Raw genomic sequence first — 19,465 nt, forward strand, 5'->3', positions numbered from 1 at the left:
AACATCTGCATGGTAGTGCATTCTGAAGAACTAGCCACAGACTATCTGGGAGCTATGGAGTTAAGCTCCTAAAAAGCAGGTCACGACCATTTCCAAGAATGTACATCATTTACCCAAGAATTATACATTATACCTTTTGATTATCGTATTTGCTTTGAAAAATTATTTCAGAACACTTTCAGTAGACAATGGCCTAAGAAGAAACAGAAGAGGTCCTGAAAAAATATCACAGAAAGCAGAGGCCACATTTGCTACAACTTATTTATGCCTCTTTATGAGTAGTTGTGTTAGAAGGAGAGTGGTTAACAATCACAGCTTCTGTTCGGAACAGTGATCCTCAACATTTCCAAGGCCATTAATACCTTATCAAATATACTGAATGTGTTATGAGAAGTACTTGATCAAAATGAGAAGTGAACTATGCAGATTTGGCATGTCCTTGATCATCACCTTGATGTAATGGGTGACATGAGACACTAGGGTTCAAAGTCCCCAGCCCCATGCTATGTGGGTGCTTACTTGTAGCTCAGTGAATCATCACAAATTTAGGGGTTTGACACTGGATGGATTTTGCTGGATTACCGGCAAGAAATATAATCTTGAGAAACTGGCACCACACTAGTTGCCTAAACTGTGAACTTTGAGAAAGTGAGACAGACACTTCATAGCGATTCTGCTTGAAACCAGTCAAGCCTTTTTTATTTCTTTACCTTAAAAAAAACTTTAATGCTAGAAGTATACATGATTTTTACACAGGCTACATCTATCGTCCTCAAGGAATAAAGTCCCACCCACAGAAATGTAAAGACTGATTACATATTAGGCATTAAAACAGGATTCTAAAGATTGCAGATGAAAATGTAAGGCCATTTGGGTAGCCTTTCTCAGGCCCACAACACCCAAATTAAAGGACCATAAATCTGATTTGGTCAGTAAGAGGCGGCTCAACATCCTTTATTTCTTCATTAAACAACAGTCAGGCTAGTATGTGGTAAAAGGAACATAAATGTGTAACAGATTTCTTGTGGGGTAATAGGCTGTTAATGTTTTGCCTTTCGATACAGGATAATAATGTATGAGGTGACTGTTGGCTTCTTGTACCCCAGCAAAGTAGCCTTTCTCACTGTCTTCTCGTACCCCAGCAAAGTCTTCTCGTACCCAGCAAAGTAGGCTATCTTGTTGTCTGTGTTTTACACAACAATAAATGGAGCCACAGATGTGTCAATGCCGTGCTTTAGCAGCCAAGAGAACAAAAAAAGTCCAAGACATTAAGTCTGTTATTAAGTGACAACAGAAGCCATCACTTTTTCAACAGGGGGATCTCCTTCATACTCAGAAAAAGGAAGCAGCGTGCATATTAGGGACTCGGTGCACAAATAGAAAGTGACAGAGTCTTGAGCTGGTCATTTCTATTTTTAAATTATATTGCTGTAACATATAGATCAACTAGGATTGCAAGAGAAGTAGTACTGGATGGTTACATACTGAATTAGAACCGCTCAAAAGCAGGTAATTCAATCATTGCTACTGTAGTATCAATAAGCTCTGACCTGGACAGCCCAGGGTAGTCCAATCTTGTTGGGTCTCCGAAAGCTAAGCAGGGTTGGCCCAGGTTAGTATTTGGAGGGAGACCCCCAAGAAATACCAGGGTCTCTATGCAGAGGCAGGCAAAGGTAAACCACCTCTGAGTGCCTCTTGCCTTGAAGACCTCATGGGGTTGCTATAAGTCAACAGTAACTCAACAGCAAAAGGGGGGGGGGAGAAGAATCAGTAAACAGGTGAAGGTTGTGGTGGGGAGAGATAGTCATGAGAAGTATACTTCTTGGGCATAGAAACCACCATAACAGATCCTATTCATTAACAATATAAAGAACAAGTTTATATCTGACTGATGAACAAACACGCTAGTACTAGGTAATGGTGGCCAAAATAGCATGTCTTTAGGAAAAATGCAGACAAGACTTCAAGTACTGATTTCCAAAGGCAAAATTGGGAGGTGGATTGAGACAAAAGCAATACTTACATATTTTAATAATTAATGGATTCAGACTGGGGGCGGGGGGGGGGGCTGGGGGAGGACAACTAGACAACAATTCACAAATCTGAATTACTGAGATCTGGGATTTAAAGCCAGTCTTTTTCAGGATTTTCACCTGTTCTAGGACCAACACAAATTTTACGTAAACTTTTCATGTATTCTGAACTCAGTTATAGAACCACAGTGAATCTGTCTAGATTTGGTCCTTTAACTATTTTAGTTCAAAACACCATCCACTCAAAACCATCTAGTACTGCAGGCCGGAAGTGTGCTCATCTGGTGCTTTCAGACTTCAAAGGCTGAAAACATGTATGTATGCATTACACATAAACACACATTGTTGGGTTTGCCCTTTAAATACAAGCAATGATCAGGAAAAAAATCATCACATCTCTCCAGTGCATTTAAAACATCAAACACCAAGCAAGTGAACACATTTCTATACCTGATGCCAGAGGCACACATGTGGCATTTAGTTAGCATTCTAAACTACAGAAATATCATGTGAAGTGACCCTCAGCACAAAGTGCTACAGCACCCATCTCTGCTTAATACAGAACCAATTTCACAGTAGTGTAGACATGACTTATGATCCATGACTAAAAGAACAAGATCCATTTTTGACTGGGGGGGGGGGGTAAGTATAGTCTGCACCACTCTGAGAAGTATTTTTTTTTTAGGCTGGCCGCATGTTTCAGTGAACACTGCTGGCGTTGGCTCCCATCAACTCCATGCTTTACTTTTTGTTGTTGTTCTACAACCAACACACACAAAAAAGTGAGAAACATGCTTCTAGAAAAGGCTCATCCAGGAAAAAGGATACGGAAGAGAGAGAATAGGTAGAGATGCAGGAAAATGGTCCTCCCCATGACATCTGGTTGCTACTTCCAGGTTGAAAAGAAGTTACTAGCACCCACTGGAAGGCAACCGTCTTGGCATCTGTCACCTACTCAGCCTGGAGGACTGAACCAAGCAAGGGGCTGACTTGCAGGAGCAGTAAGGAAAGAGCAGTGCAATCTAGGCTTGAAGGAGAGGCACCATGTTCTGCCAACCATCTCCTGGCCCCGGTGTCTGGAGTCCTTCAGATCCTTTGGGTTAAGCAGTGTAGATAACTCCCCCTTTTTTTTACTGAAATGTGGCTGCAGTATTCAGAAGCCCAAGCCCACATTGTGATGTGCGCAGCAGAGAAAGCGCATTCAAGTCCAATAGCACATGGCTTCAAAAAAAGCATCATATAATACCAGCTGCCCCTCAAGAACAGCAATTCTTATTTACCAAATAAGGAATAAAAGGCACAAACTTGAGGCTAAAAAGACTTTCTCCCCTATGTGGATATGCCTTTGCACATAGCTATATAGTGTACAATCAAACGGATTACTTATTCTTTTTGCTATGAAGTCCCTCAGCTCTCATTAATAGTTATGGCACTTGACATTTAACGAGGAAATAGAGTCAACCAATGGCCTTTCCTGTTCACTATTCCCTTCCTTGTCTAGTAAGGTTGGCTCTAAGTCTTTAGTTAAAGAATTCTTTACTAAGCTTGAAATAGATTTTCCTCCAGACTACCTGAAAACAGGTTCTTGAGCACTAATTATGTATACATTTCGCGGTCTCCAATTTATTTGACATTATTTGCTCAAGAGTTTGTAGAGAATTAAAAAAGCCAGTCTTATGAAAAACAAGATGTCCTAAACCATGCAGGGGAGAGGACAGGGGCTTACGTATCAAAAGGTGCACAGGAAATGATCTGTGAAAAGCTGACCTCTATTATATCAAGCCCTGTTTCTCTTGCTGGCCTGACTTGGAAAAGACACATGTTGGAATGTATGGTATCACAGATACTTTTTTTTCTTTAAAAAGCCAGCCTTATGGGGAAAACCCTATAAATTAACAAGCTACTTAAATATTTTAGTAACAAAGTGGGGGATGTTGAGCTGCATAAACTGAAGATGAGGGAGGAGTGGCTAAGGCTTTTTAATGAGATAATTGGAAGGAATCCAGCCTTCCCAACATGACCCTCCAGTAAGGACTTTGCAAAACCACCAGCCACTGCTGTTCTTCTCCCGAACTTCAAATAAGGTCCCTTCTTTAAAGCTGCTGGTTTCTTCATCTCCATCAAAATCGGCCACGGCCACATAGAGGGCTTCTTTGGAGACATCTGAACTGGTGATGGGGAGAGACACTCTCTCCTTGGTCTCTCTCTCCACCAGTTTGGAGACTGGCTTTTGGCCTAAGCTACTTCTTGCTTTGGCATCATCTTGGCTCGCAGCTGGCAGGAAACCTTTGGCTTTTGGTGGCACCAGCACTGGACGCCCAGGCAGTGGGGCTGGTCTGACTTCAGGCACTTCCCTCTGTGGGGCTTTGTGCTCTGGAGAAGGAACATATGGAGATGCAGAGGATGCTTTCTTGGGTGGTGGTGGCCTCCTAGGTGGTACGACGGGCCGTTGAGGTGGTTCCCTGGGAGCTGGAAAGCTACTCTTGGGCTCGCTCTCACCTGGCTTTGAAGAGGCAACAGGAGCTTTGGGCAGAGCAGCTTCCTTAAAGATCTGGCTATCTGGTCTGGGAGGAGGTCTCATCTCTGCATTTGGTTTTTCCTGAGATCGGACAGAAAGTTCTGCTGGCAGCACACTGTCACTCAAGGCGTTCTCCTCTGCCACAGAGTCCTGTTCAGAAGGCTTCTGTTGCATCTTTGCAGGCCTGAGTTTGCTCCTCAGATTGCAAATGTCCAGTTTATCATCTGCCTGTGTCCCCGGGGGCTCTATTCTAGGGGCTGCTGTTGGCTTGGGTCTGATCTGAGGCTTTGATTTCAATAAGGGGTTTTGGGAAATCAGCTCAGGCTTATCCTCCATGGGTGGTTCAATTTTCGGCTTGGTTGGCTTGATTATGGGACGGAGATTTGGTTTCTTGACTTCTTTGGGTGACACCTTGTGCCTACACTCTAATCCCATTTCGTTTTTCAACTGAAACAATTTCCCTTTCTCTGTTTTGAGTTCTGGTTTCCTGCTGTCCCTTGGAGGCACCATTTGCTTGGGAGGAATCACTGGCAAAATCGTGCCAGGAGGCTTTGGGGGTGGCCTCTGTTCTAGCCGCTGCCTTTCCATTAACTCCTCTTCTGATTTAATAATCGATTCCTTCCGAGGCGGAAGGCTCGGTTTCTCCTCTGAATCCTGGTCAGAGATCTCCTCATATCCAACAAACAGAGATGCATCGCTGTTCTCAGGCATGGGGCTCCTGGGGGCCTCCTTCCCTTTCCACTTCCCAACCTGATCTGCGCCGTTAGGTGGTGCATCAGGCAGAGGCCGGCATGGCCCAGAGGCTTCTCCATTGAAGCTGCCTTCTGCTGGACTGTGGCCAAGATGGAGCTGCGCCATCTCATTGGGTAGTGGTGCCAAGAAGTTAGGCCTGGATGCATTACTGGTTTTCTTGTATTTATCAATAAAAGTCGCTGGTGCCCAACCTTCTTTCTCCTCAATTTGAATGTACCACCAACCACTCAAGTTCTTCTCAATCACCTGATAAAGGAAACAAAGCCATAATGCCCTTAGAACGTTTAGTATGTTCCCTCTCCCCATCATACAAAATCAAGATAATAATAAAAATGATGATGATGTGCTTCATGTCAGGTGACCAGCAATATACACCATTGGCTGCCAGAATCTTCCAAACAAGCTGAATTTAGACCTCCTTTCATACAAGATGGTAAACCAAAGTGTTGGTCATTCATCACAATTCGATTGGGCAAGAAAGGACTTACAGTAACTGACCACTAGATGTCAGCATTGAGTTGTTCACACAGGTCTGCGGGCCTGGCAGGATCCAAAGAATCTCAAGGAAGAATCAAGTGTTAATGTTCCTTTTCCTCACTTTAAAGATGTGTAGAGTTACATAGGAAACAATCTCACACAGAGATGAAAATGTGCAGGTGTGTCAATATTACTGGAGTGTATGGAGAGAGAAGAGATCGGAGCCCCTATTCCCACATGTAAACAGGTTTCATTCCATCAGTGTAGAAGTGCTATGTGATGTCAGTCTTCCTCCTAGTCTACAGAGTAGGAAGACTATCCTACATGAATCTAAAAGGATACATGAAAGCACAAATCAGACTCTCTCGCTGTTCAACAAGAGGTGCTTTGGTCCCCGCTTGCTTAGCCTTGGACCAAAGTGTGATCTTCTTTCCTGCTAACCATCAGCTGAGCACAGCAGCACCCCCAATTCAACCAACAAAATTAACTTTCTACTCTCTGTCCTTTACCACTCAGCATTCTCATATCTCTGCAGTTAATCTCGGAAACATAGAAAATGCCTGGCTCTCTGAAGCAACCTGATGATGGGGCCCAAAGACAGCAAATATGGAAAGAATCTCAATGAACATATTAACTTTACGACAGCCCCTCCTCTAAAAAAGAAAAGCAGGGATTTAACAGGTGTAGCATTAGACTGGATCCTTAGCCTACAACACCATTCAAAAACTTGCAGAAAAGAGTCTTCGCAGGAGCAAAGATCACAAGAGGGATGGAAGCGGTCAGGACAAAATGAAGCCTCACCTCCACTTTCAGTCCTGCTTGAAAGCTGATGCCATCGGGGATAGTGGTTTGGAAGTCAGCAATGGTGTAATATTCTTCTTCTACCTGTGGTGGCACAGGAGGCTTTGGCAGGTGGAGGCCACGTGGCTTTCATAGGAAAAAAACACAAAACACATCAGCCTACTTCTATCTAAGGCACAATGTGCCCACAAGGGCTAAGTAAGCAGATGTACTACACAAATTGTATCGCGGCCATCCATTTTTTCCCCCACTGCAGCTCATACAAACTAACTAGCAACAGTCAACCCTACTAGCAGTTACTTGTTCTGTGTGCTCCACAGACTTACAGCATTGTCAGAAGATGGATACATGTCTCTTGTACATCTATGGTCTTGTGATGGAAAATTCAGGATTACAGGAATTCAGGCCCAATGTTTGTAGGTGGAGCTTCCCACTTGTCACATCACTACTTAAGTGTGCAGACTCAGATTTGAGAGGCAAATGGGCCATTTCACCGGCCCTGGTACCTGTCATATTTGAAATGGGATGATGTGGATACCTGCATCTGTCTGATACATGTGAATGCAGTGAAATGGACACATTTAGATGATTGTTTGTGACTGTAACAGTCCTGATTAGTTAGTTTATTTATAGCCTGCCTTTATGCCCAGCCTGCAACATGCAAAAACTGGAGCCCTTCAACTGACCTAGAGCAGAAAGGAAGGTGATCTTGGGATTTTAAGCCTGGTTTCTGTATACCAGCAGATATACTGCACAAAAGAGCCAGGAACTAAATGAATGAGGGAAACTTTTGATACTAAATACCAGAGCCCAAAATGCTTCTTTACTGGTGTTGATGGTACAGGATACCTGCAGAAACTGCTATTTTCCCTATAAGTACATGGGACCTGGATCACAGTCCTTTCTTAAGAATTATTTCCAAGCACTTAAAAGGAAAAGTTGCAGATGGCTTTTATTGCAACTGAAATAGCATGCATATATTTTACAGGTGGGTCTCCACACCCTAATTACAAAGTGTCCCAACATCCCCTATTTTCACTACCAGTGGCCTAGTTTCTTGTGTGCTACAGACATGGCTCTATTAAATCCAGAGTGCAGAAAAGCACCCACATTTCTCAAACAAAGGTAGCTGTGGACAATACTTACTATTGTGAGATCTCGACGAGGAGGTGGTCGCTGCCTCATCTTTGGTGACTCTATCAAGAAACACATTCCACAAAAAAGATTACAAATGTAGTTCAGAACGTGATACACAAAAGGAACAAAGACACACCACTGCCCTCCCAACCACACTTCTTAATGGGTTGAAATGAGGCTGCCCTGCTGATTCCTCAAGACTTTGGAAATTAATCGATTCAACTGATGCCTTATCCATTTAGAACATGGAGATGGCCAGAATCTTTATAAGATTCTACCTGTTAATGCTTGGGAGAGGCAGGGAAATAGAGAACTATGTAATGAGCCGATTAGGTTTTTCAGAGATAAAATATACCCAAATCTTGGTCAGGTCAGGATCTTAGATACACCCTCACCCACACCAATGAAGGTGAGAAACACTTCACAGAGGCAGAAACAGCAGCGGCTGGCAGAGATACCTACTTTGGAGAAGTTGAGCCACTGTCTACTTCTCTGCCCAGCTCTCCATTAGACACTCAGACAGGAGGGTGTACAGTGAAAGACAATGCGCACACAGGACAATCACAGAATTCACTGCCAGCCTTCTTCAGCAATTCCAATCTCAGTCTCATCCAGCATATTTACTGTAGAGGCCAGAACACTCTAGAGCAGGGGCCTGTAACCTGCGGCTATCCAGATGTTCATGGATTACAAATCCATCAGCCCCTGCCAGCATGGCCATGAACATCTGGAGAGCCACAGGTTGCAGGCCCCTGCTCTAGAGCATCTGTTCCCAACCTGGAGTTTGCAGCAGAGCGTTCGGAAGTACATGGGTATAATTCTTTAATGGTGGAAAAAGGAACATGCGTATATCCACATTTCCCCCTGCCCCACCATTGCTGCCCAAAAAGCCTGTGGTTGCTTCAAAATTAAGCTTAGCTTAAAAAAATTAATGAACATGCAATGCAGTGTTTATGTTAACCAAGTATTACATTGAGCTCATTTTATCTTTTGAGTTTTGAGTGTAAATAAACACACCCTGGTTGTTTATGTTCTTATTTCATTGCTTTTAATAGAATAAGAAGAAAAAGAAGAGTTTGGATTTATATCCCCCCTTTCTCTCCTGCAGGAGACTCAAAGGGGCTGACAATCTCCTTGCCCTTCCCCCCTCACAACAAACACCCTGTAAGGTAGGTGGGGCTGAGAGAGCTCCGAGAAACTGTGACTAGCCCAAGGTCACCCAGCTGGCATGTGTGGGAGTGTACAGGCTAATCTGAATTTCCCAGATAAGCCTCCACAGCTCAGGCGGCAGAGCTGGGAATCAAACCCGGTTCCTCCAGATTAGATACACGAGCTCTTAACCTCCTACGCCACTGCTGCTCCTTAATACCATAATTGGGCAATTTATTTGCAGTTACAATATATAAAATTGAAATAACAGCAACTGTATTAGTTAACAAACATTTCACTAATATAGGGGTACAGTTTCAGGGAAATGGGTTGCCAGGGGCCCGCAAGTGAAAAAAGGTTGGGAACTACTGCTCTAGAGCCCTGCAAGTTTGCCTGACTCCTGCCTGGCCAGTCTGAACATTAAGCCATCTAATATTATAAATTCACTGTTTCCAACTTACTTCGCCTGAGTTCCACGTTTGGCAATGGGCGGCCATCAAACCTTCCTTCCCTTTGGTTGTTGCATCCATCCTTGTCTCGGCCTGCTGGGTTTTGCTGCCGAGAAATTCCATCCAGGTCCAGCGTGTAAGAGTGGGCAGAAGCTGCAGATCCCAGCTTTTGTGTAAATGTGTCCCCACTCCCCTTTTTCAGGTATGATGCTGGCGCCCAGCCCTCTTGACCCTGATACCTGAAACAACAAGAAGATGTCATCAGCAGTGTTACTTGGACACTAGCCCTTCCCCACCCCTGCATGGCACAGCAAGCCTAATCCGTAGCAATATTTGAGAGTGACAAATCACTCCAAATTAAATTCTGATATGACAAAGTGAACAATATCTGTATCTCAGTCTTTCCGATACAAGATACCTGACAGATGTATCTTCATGCTACTGTGCATCTCACAAGACTCCACACCCTCAAAACTGTGCCTTGTTTTGGAGAAAGGTGCAAAAAGACAGCTTCTAGATTTGGGATGGACCATGGATATTCAGCAACAGTAAAGGTGGGAGTCTAGCCCATCCGTGATTGGATCAAGGACTTTGAGAAACAAACCCTTAGTCATCTGGCACATATGCACCGCATACTATATATCTGTGGTGTTGTGAAGCCTATCTGCTTTTCTTGTAGCAGGACTGACCAAGATACTAATAATTCTGTTAGTGGAGCTGCCTAAGACAATCAAATTAAGGCCACTCTACACATTATGGAAAACAAAAGACATTAGAGCTACACAGTTTGCAAGCTTTGGAGTTCTCCAGAACTCTTCACGGCAATGGATGTGCAAAAAACAGAGGAGGAGATTATCTTGATATTTTTTTTCTACTCCTGCTTGTTGAGTCCTGCACACTTATAACCAGGGTGCTGAGCAGAGTCAGTTATCAAGCCTTCTGGGAAGAAGATAAGTACAATGATGACTTCCACTATGAACATAAAAACCAGCAGGCTAATCAAGTGTCTAACATAGATGGATAGTCCTTCAAGAGAAAAGCAGCAGGAAAAAAATGTGGTGGCCCTTATATTAACAATATTTTCTAATCCAGAAAGTTAACTCAAACAGCATCCTGAAATCAAACTGGGTAATACTAACCAGTGTCTTCTACATTCACGGTAGAGAGTGTTGTTTTCCTGACTTCCTTCTCAGAAAACCAAGCCTGCCTGATACAAGCTCCACCCAACATCCTACCACATCTGAAGTCTCCAAACATGCAAAGACAAAATTATGGCTCGAAACATCTTTTTCACCCTTCTGTTTTTTTTAAACATATAGTCTGATGAAGAGTTCTGGAGAACTTGAAAGAACACACTGTTTTGTATTATTTTGGCTGGTCTCGGGAAAAGGTTTTACATAACTTTTATTCTTGGATTTTCCTTTGCATGAACTCATCTACCTGGGACTGTTTTCACAAGTCATGGGAAATACCACATTCTTATGGACTAGACTTCTTAAATGCCTCCTTATTAAGCAAGCAGCAAACACCTCTTTTTCACCTTTATATACTGTGCCCATGTGCAGCAGGGATCCAAGCAAGGTTCATCACGCTTCTCCATAGCATGAATACAGTGTGTGTGTCTGTGTCTGTGTATGAGGAGGGCGACATAGTTTGTCACTCACAGATAAATATTCCCACACACCTTTCACACAGAAATACTTGAAAGCTTCCCTCCGATACAGAAACCAATCCACTGAGAACATCTGCCACAGAGCAGGAACTAATGCCAGCTACAAGGTTCTGGCACCCCAATGGCCAGAGGAAAGGATGATGAGATCAGACAACTCCAGCTGTTGTACATTTAAAATAATTGGGCATTTCTGTGGCAGATTTTCTCCATCAGCACACTTTTTTTCTGCTGCATTGGCTGCCAAAATAGCAGGTTCACTGGAAGGTTAAGGAAATCAAGGCCTGCCTTGCTCACCACACTCTTTCCAAGGAACAACCCAGTTCCAGAGTTTAAAGTAACTTAACTATGAAATACTCAGAGATCTCAGGCAGATTAACTGTGCTGTTTCTCTATATAGTTATCGGGACAAGACATGCCAAATCACACATCTCAGTAGAAGTCCCACTCAGCAACTGGTTGTAGGGATCGATGGGAAGTGACAATCTAAGGTCAAACTTGTCATGAAGATTAGCTACATGGGAGATGAGCTTATTAACCCTTTCCCACCCACCCCACCCCCAAGCCAGAATGGCTTTTTTGTTATTCTTCTTCTTTGAGAAAAAGTATATGGCTGGTCTAGTAACTCTGTATGACAGGAATATGGTTCACCTTTGCAGTGGAAAAAAGGGTATTTTAAGAAAGTGCAAACCATTTATGGCTACAATCCATTTATGGGAAAAGATTAAAGTACTACAGTATCTTGCACACCTGGAACTGCAGCCATAATAGAACCCAGATATGATAGGCAGATGAGGGTGGGAGAGAGAGAAGCAGGCCATGGATACATTTAATTCACCAATTACAGTGCCATATAATGTTTTTAATTTCATGCTACATTTCCAGTGTAAACACATAAATTTCACATAAAAGAACCAATACATTATATCATAGTGCATAATAAAGCATTTAAAGCAAAATGTGTTTCTTACAGCACACAACTGGACCAAAGAAGTGCAATAGCTCACCTTTCTAAGCAAACTGCACACAGACAAGTTTAGGCCAAGAGTTTAGCAATAATCTAGGAACCGGACCACAGATCATTAATACTCCTAATGTTTCTAAAAGAGAAAAAGTATCTCTGACTTGAACTGCAACATCCATCCATTTCATGTCCTATTCACTTAGTGTTCATGTCTGTGTTGGTTTATGAAGCACCATCAATGGGTCTGGTATCCTACTCTGGGGCGTTCCCAATCTAACATTTGACATGAAGAAGGAAACACAGAGGTAGGTGGAGGCAGGAAGAATCAGGTGAGAAAATGCATTCACTTCTTTTTCACAAGCTCAAAGCATGTTTTGAGAGACAATGGACTGTTATTAAAGGCTTCAAGAAAAAGTTGAATTTTGAGAACAGATTTGAAAGAAGTCACATCACACAGCTGTTTAGGAAACCAGCTTCAGGCAACAGAGGTATGAAGGGAGAAAGGGTGGAGTTATTTGAAAATGCAGAAGACCTTCAGACAGCAGAAGATACTGGGCTTTTACCATATATTAGTGCATATACCAAATAATAGAGCAATCCAGATCTGCAAGGCAGTCAGGGCTGCTGCTGCTGCTGCTGCTGCTGCTGCTGCTGCTGCTGCTGCTGCTGCTGTGCTGCTTCCAGAGGACTTTCCAATGGTGCAGAAGGCAGAAAAACAAAAAGCCTCCCCGGTTGCCCAAAAGCTCTTTGTAGGGGAAAATGATGCCACCCAAATGGGTGGTATAAGTCCATCCGTCCTGGCCTCTGGCATTTCCAGGGCCAAAGCCAAGTGGGGACTGACCAATGCCAGCTCCACCTCTGGGAACACACCTCGTTTCGCTGGCCAATAAGTTAGACCGACACAGCTCTGGAAGTGGCAGCCAGCAGTGGGTCAGGCGTCGCAGAGCTCTGCAGCATCTGCACGCCTCCCTGGTTATCCTCCTGGCCAGCGCAAACACCACTTATGCCGGCCAGGAGGGCCAATGCAGTGGCGCAAACCCACACTGCCTCCTATGGCTGTTCAGACCCCACCACCCCACCCACAATCTGGATTTTGCTGGCCAAGGGTACAAATTTTCTAAATGTATCTCCTTCCTGCAAGTACACAACTGTAGCTTCCCTTCAAAAAGTAGAAGGAAATAAAAAAGTATTTTTAAAAATAAGTTATCCTACATTGGTCATTCAAGCATTATGGCTGTCTGCAAAGTTTAGACACAGAACTCACTTCACAGCAATTTGATTCTTTTCAGGAGCTGTTGAGCCTAAATTTGCCAGGACATCCTCTCTATCCTAGCATGAATTTGTCCCTTCTGTAACTGTTAATGCTTAAGAGGCTGTTTTTATTCATGCTGGCAGGGACTGATGGGAATTGTAGTCCATGAACATCTGGGGCACCAGAGTTGGACACCCCTGCTCTACACCAATACAACTTCCCCCTTCTAAGGATACGTTGCAAGAAAGAAGAGTCCATCAATCTTTTATTACATACAACTGCTGTCTAATGCATAGCTTGCCCCCTTATACTCAGAAGTCCTCCTATGGATTCCTCCTTAGTCCCTGACAAAATAGTACCTGATCTTCCACCATCCCTCCAGGTTTTTCTGGATCACTTCCACCACTGTGCCTTTGTCCAGGTTCATCTCATCTTGATCCCGTGCAGCGTAAGGGTAAATGACTATATATTTCTCCTCTGTTCAAAACAAATTACAAAAAAATGAAGATAAGAGACAAGAAAAATACAGAAACAGACTTATCAGAAAGGCAGAGGTATTTTGAAAATACTTGAGTATTCTATTTTAGGATTCAGAAGATTCAGAATTAAGCATTGCATGGTCCAGGGTCATTGAATTCTGGTTCTTAATTGTTTGTGCATCGCACCTACTCATAGGTTACCTTAGGGGAAAGTGGACATGCTTCCCTGCTTTACCCTGTGCACGTCTGATATCACTTGCAAAGAGAACCCACACGGTGTTAAGCAACCCTCTTTACCTGCAAAGCCTCCATTCATAAGTTATGCCAAACAAGTAGAGTCAGGATCAGAAGGCATAATCTCACTGCCCTTCTTTTCCAGTGTAAACTGTGAACAGTCTGCAGAACATATAACTCTACCTTCAAATCCAGAAAGATGTATTACTCACAAAGACCAACACAAACCATCAGCCATGGGCAAAGCAGGAAAAGGATTATGGAGTCTCTGACAGGGTTACAATATACAATGGGTGCACTGCATTTTACTGGGAGGAACACAATCCAGCCATCTTCTGAATGTTCTACATGGACTTTGGACCAGCTGCCAGATTTTGGCACCTTATCTGCCAGTACAGACATCAGCCATCTGCCTCACCTCTTCAAATAATTGTTCATGCAAGTAATCTACCCACAGGAGTAGTATAACTGAGGAGGAGGACTCAAAGATGAAAAAAATCATGTTCTTCCATGAATCCTCCACCAAAGTTGATGGCCGTGCAAGTAAACCACACACATGAGCACTTATTTCAAGCCAGCTGCAGGAACAGCTGTACTGATTCTGGCTGCTTTCTCATTCATTTTCTCTATTGTTACTTACATAGGGCTGAACCATCACAGCAAACTCTTTCACTAAAAATAATGCACATACTTAACTTCAACACCTCTGACTACCGTGCAACCTTCTTTTTTATATACCCCTGCTACTGGGCTAGTCTAGTGTCAAGTCAATGTGTATTCCATATATGGCTACCCATAGAGACACAAGTACATTGCCAGCAACACCACAAATGTTCTGTGGTGGACATTTCTCACAAAAGAGGGGTAAACAAGTTTCAGCTGCCTTCCAGGTGGAAGGAGACCATGCCACAGTTAGCAAAATTGTGAAAAAAAGAAGCAAGGAAATCTCACACATGCTCTGCCAATGTCTCTTATGTCCTTTTCCCTACACTGACCCTATAAGCGCTATCCAACTCGGGAAAACTATCCTGCTTCTTTAACAAAGGCTGGGATGTTATTTACCAGGTGAAGTTATTTACACCCATGCCATGAAAAGCTTCAGCTGCCCATTCCATATGTTAAAGCTTGCTTAAATGACCATTGGACACTTACCATGAAGGATCCTTCTCCTCCGAGCTAAGGATATCTCCACAATATGGGTGATTCCCACCGGTTTGTCAGAGAGGCAGGAAGTAAAACTTCAGCTTCCTGTATCCGTTGGGTTGCCCCTCCTCCTTCTTCAGTTTTGGAGACTTCTTACAGGCAAGATGTTCTCCTTAGCTCAGAGGAGAAGGACCCTTCACGGTAAGTGTCCAATGGTCGTTCTCCCCTGAGCAGGAGGACATCTCCACAACATGGGACCTTCTAAAGCAGTGTCCCTTGCCCAGGTGGGTCAGACAAGGAGGGTAGTGCATGCTGCAAGACTGCGGCCAAAGGCCATGTCCACCGCACTCTGTGCCTGTCTACCTTGTAGTGCCTGGTGAAGGTAGATATCAAGGACCAGGTGGACACGGTACATATCTCCAGCACCGAGGCCTCACTTGCCAGGGCTGCATTAGTGGCTGTTTCCTGTACTGAGTGTGCTGTGATGCCCCCTGGAAGAGTTAAGCCTGAGGCTCTGTAGGCCTCTGCAATGCAATCCCGCAGGCACCTCCCAATGGTCAGGCTAGAGATCCTTTTACCCTTACTAGGAGGACTCAGGGAAATGAACATGGCATCGGATCGCCTCAGTCCGTAGGATATATGATGGTTGATCAGGCCCTGCTGAAGGAGATCCGCGTGGTGAGATAGGATCAGCAGTGGAACGACTGACAGGTCTGTCAGAGAGGAAAACCAGGCCTTCTTGGCCAGACAGGGCCACAATGATAACCTCTACTCTCAGCACCCTCACCCTGCATAAAGGGAATACATACATGAGCGCCGCTGGCCAAGGGGATGTTAGAGCATCTGTGTTCTCTGCTGCTGAATGGAAGAACTGGGAGAAGAACCGCGGGAGCTGGTTGTTGTTGGCGGAGGCAAAGAGGGCCACTTCTGGGGTCCCCAGGGTGCTGCAAATCGAAGACCTCCTTGTTCAGCATCCATTCTCCGCCCTGCAACGTCTGTCTGCTGAGCCAGTCGGCCTGACAGTTCAAGATGCCCTGATGGAGGCAATGTTTTTCTCCACCGAAGAAAGAAGGGAATTTGCCTCTCCATGTAAAGTGTTCGATTTGGAGCCCCCCTGCCAGTTTATGTACGACTGGGTGGCAATGCTGTCTGTCCTGACAAGGACATGGGAGCCCTGTACATGATGGTTGAAGGCCAGGAAAGCCAGCCGGATGGCGTGCAGCTCAAGGCAGTTGATCAGGAGCTTGGACTCCTGAACTGACCACTGGCCTTGGTTCGAGGTCCCTTCCAAGGTAGCACTCCAGCCTGAGAGACTCGCATCTGTAAAGATCTGGTAGGAATGAAATGTCCAATATGTCTTGCCCTGCATGATGTTGTTGCGTTTGGTCCACCAGATCAAGGATTCCTTGATGTGACTGAAAACCATTACCTGTAGATTGACCGTGCGTACAATGTGGAGGTGAAATGGGTGTAGGAACCGCTGGAGACCCCTGGAGTGGAACCTGCCCCGCTGCATAGCCTCGGTATTGGCCATGAGGACCCCCATTAGGCTTGTCAGGGTCACAAAGGAGGTGGTTCTGGCCTGAAGAACCTGGGAGGTCAGAGACTTGGTCTTTGCCACCCTTTTCTCCATGACAAAAAAACTGTGTCACGATGAGTCTATGATCACCCTCAACTGTTCTTACCAGAGAGGGGTGAAGGGAACTTTTGGAGTAATTGACAAAGAACCCATGCTCCTGCAAGTACGCGATGGTGGCCTGAGTGTCCTTTTGGGCCTGCTCCATGAAAGGGGCCCGGACCAGCAAATCATCCAGGTAGAGGGGCATGTGAATGCCTTGACGCCACAGAATCACTATAATGTTGATTATGATCTTTGAGAACATCCTGGGCACTGAGGACAGACCGAAGGGGAATGCTCGAAACTGAAAATGAGAATTTCTGTGGCAAAAGCAAAGGAACTTCCTGTGACGGCAGAATATCGGGACATGCAGATAGGCTTTCGATAAATCAATGAGGTCATGAACTCTCCCAGAAGGAGAGCCTCTGCAATCACTCTGAGGGTCTCCATGCGGAAGTGGCATAACTTGTTCCCCCCAACAAACAAAGCCTGCTGACAATGCTCCTTGGTGTTAGCCAAGATCAAGATGAAAGGATTTGGGAGGTAGAGGAAGGCAGCAGTGTGTGTGTGTGCTGGCTGCAGCTAGACAGTGAGAGAAATGAAAGGGAAGAGGATAGAAAAGAGAAAAGATAAGGCAGGACAGTAGCTTTAAGACTGCTTCTCCCTCAGAAGCACGAAGGAAAACTGAAGAAGAAGAAGGGGTGACCCAACAGGTACAGGAAACTGAAGTTTTATTTCCTGCCTCTCCAGCAAGCCAGTGGGAACCACCCATATTGTGGAGATGTCCTCCTGCGCAGGGAAGAAGCGACAGAACATTTTCTTCAAGCCAGCAAGCAACCCTGTAACTCACCTGCTAACATCTTAGCTCTCCCCGCCACCACAAAAAGACACCCTCTTGGCCAAACCACCTAACAGTATTGTTAGCATAAAATGGGAAGGAGAGAAATTTATATGTCATCCTCCAATAACTGGAAGAGGCATGAGATAAAAATGGATAAATAGACTGTCTCCATCCAGTGCTAGAGACTGCTGGCAGGCAAAACCAGTCAGTACAGTTGCATATCAGTTCCCCACAATACATCTCCATCCCACGATCTTCTAACGTTTTTAGACATGTCTGCCCCAGTGTTAGTTTCAGTGCTATAGCTAAGCAACCCTTTCCCAACTAGTGACACTGGGTACAGTCCTTGTCCCATATAACAGTGTAAGGCAATATGGGCTACTAACTCATACTCATGACTTAATTATCAGGTGCTTAATTTTATGTCCACTGGTGCCATGGAAGGTAGGCTTAGAAATACTTTTAAATGGCTGAGTACACCACCCACATTCTCCCGACTGACCTTTTGAAATGCTAATCATTACAAATTATAGTTAAAGCAATCAAATACAAATCAAGGGGGCGCCATCAGCAGAAATGACTATTTGAATGCCACGTTACCACATGAGGATGCACAAGAATTACATGAGTAGGAACAACAGAAGCATCAACGCTTCCCACTGCCCCAAGTGGTTCTGTGTTGATCCTTCTTTATATTCTAACTTTACTAGAAACCAACTAAACCCAGTAGAAAAGGTCCCTGCCTCAGCCAGTCACACACTGAGCCATGTGATGAAGAGGTCATGAGGCATTTATTCAATACAAAGTACGATGGAGAGGGAAGGTCACTAGTGTGAAGTTTTACATGTAGAGCCAGTAGGATACACAGGGGAAATACAGACAGGTGAATCCCAGTGAGTAATGATGTATCTCATGCAATCCATGCAAACACAACACAGTGGACAACACATGCAGAAACAGACTAATGTCCAAAGTGGAAATCAAGGTCAACAGAAGCTGTCTCCAGCACAACCACCTTGACCCCATCCACTGGTGTACAAGTCCCCAAGAGTCCGACGACGGGCCACGAGTCTGGGAAGAGACCAGTATCTCCATGGGACTGGGAGAAGCATGTTGGGGAAAGCAGGAAAGGGACAAAACAGGACATAAGGAGGACACTCTGCACATCTTTAAATATCAGTTGTTGAATTTTTAAAAGGGTAGATAATTCCACAGTGACACACCTTGTTCTTTCACTAGTCCATCACAAAGACCTGCTTGAATCCTTGCTTTAAAAAGAGATTGCATTAAACAATTAAATGTATATCCCATTCCTCCCTCCCTCCCTCTCCCTTCTTCTATCTATATAAACATATTTGTCAAATTCCTATGTTGAATTGAGGATTAAAAGCTTTGGGCAGTTCTGTTGTTCTAAAGCACAACAGCTGTTATGATGTTTTTTCTCTCTATAGTAAACTTTCCATTGAAGCAGTGTAAAGAGGCTAGCATGCATCCTGGCACCACTTAATACCACATTATTCAATCTGTGGGTTTGGTCCTGATCAGTGTGGGAATGAGAGACTACCGTGGACTCAGTATTTTTCAGAGCCGAGAGTTATGATTAATCTTCCTCAGGAATAATTCACGGGGACAACAGCAGCTAGCTATTTTGCTCTCTTTCACCCTCTCAAGTTCAACCAGTAAGTCATTCTCACAAGTGTTCTAATAAAAAACCTTGAGTGTATTTACTGAAGAAGTACACTGTGCTGTTCATGTGGAAGACCTATGAGGCTAATGACAATAAGGTAGAGGATCACCAAGATACAGAAGGTTGAGGAAGGATAAGGCAGTCTCCAACAAACATCATACTCTCTGCTCGCAATGTCACTGCTCCTGACACCTTGCAAATCACTGGAAAAATAATCAAGCAAAAACTCAAAATTCTCTTTAAAAATACACCCTTTTCCCA

General features: G+C 44.2%; 1 protein-coding gene across 2 annotated transcripts in view; it reads right to left on the reverse strand.

Annotated features, from left to right (window-relative positions):
• Positions 1 to 667: 667 nt before the first annotated feature.
• The window catches only part of SH3PXD2B (SH3 and PX domains 2B), a 134,341-nt gene continuing 115,543 nt past the window's right edge, over positions 668 to 19,465 (reverse strand). For both annotated transcript variants that reach the window (XM_048489861.1, XM_048489862.1), the window contains exons 9-13: positions 13,562 to 13,679; positions 9,330 to 9,556; positions 7,729 to 7,778; positions 6,583 to 6,708; positions 668 to 5,550 (exon numbers count right to left, since the gene is read on the reverse strand). In XM_048489861.1, coding sequence (XP_048345818.1) covers positions 4,003 to 5,550; positions 6,583 to 6,708; positions 7,729 to 7,778; positions 9,330 to 9,556; positions 13,562 to 13,679 — 2,069 coding nt within the window. In that variant the 3' untranslated portion in view covers positions 668 to 4,002. The remainder of the gene's footprint in view (positions 5,551 to 6,582; positions 6,709 to 7,728; positions 7,779 to 9,329; positions 9,557 to 13,561; positions 13,680 to 19,465) is intronic.

The sequence above is a fragment of the Sphaerodactylus townsendi genome, linkage group LG03 (assembly GCF_021028975.2).
Source record: "Sphaerodactylus townsendi isolate TG3544 linkage group LG03, MPM_Stown_v2.3, whole genome shotgun sequence".
Taxonomy (NCBI): Eukaryota; Metazoa; Chordata; class Lepidosauria; order Squamata; family Sphaerodactylidae; genus Sphaerodactylus; species Sphaerodactylus townsendi.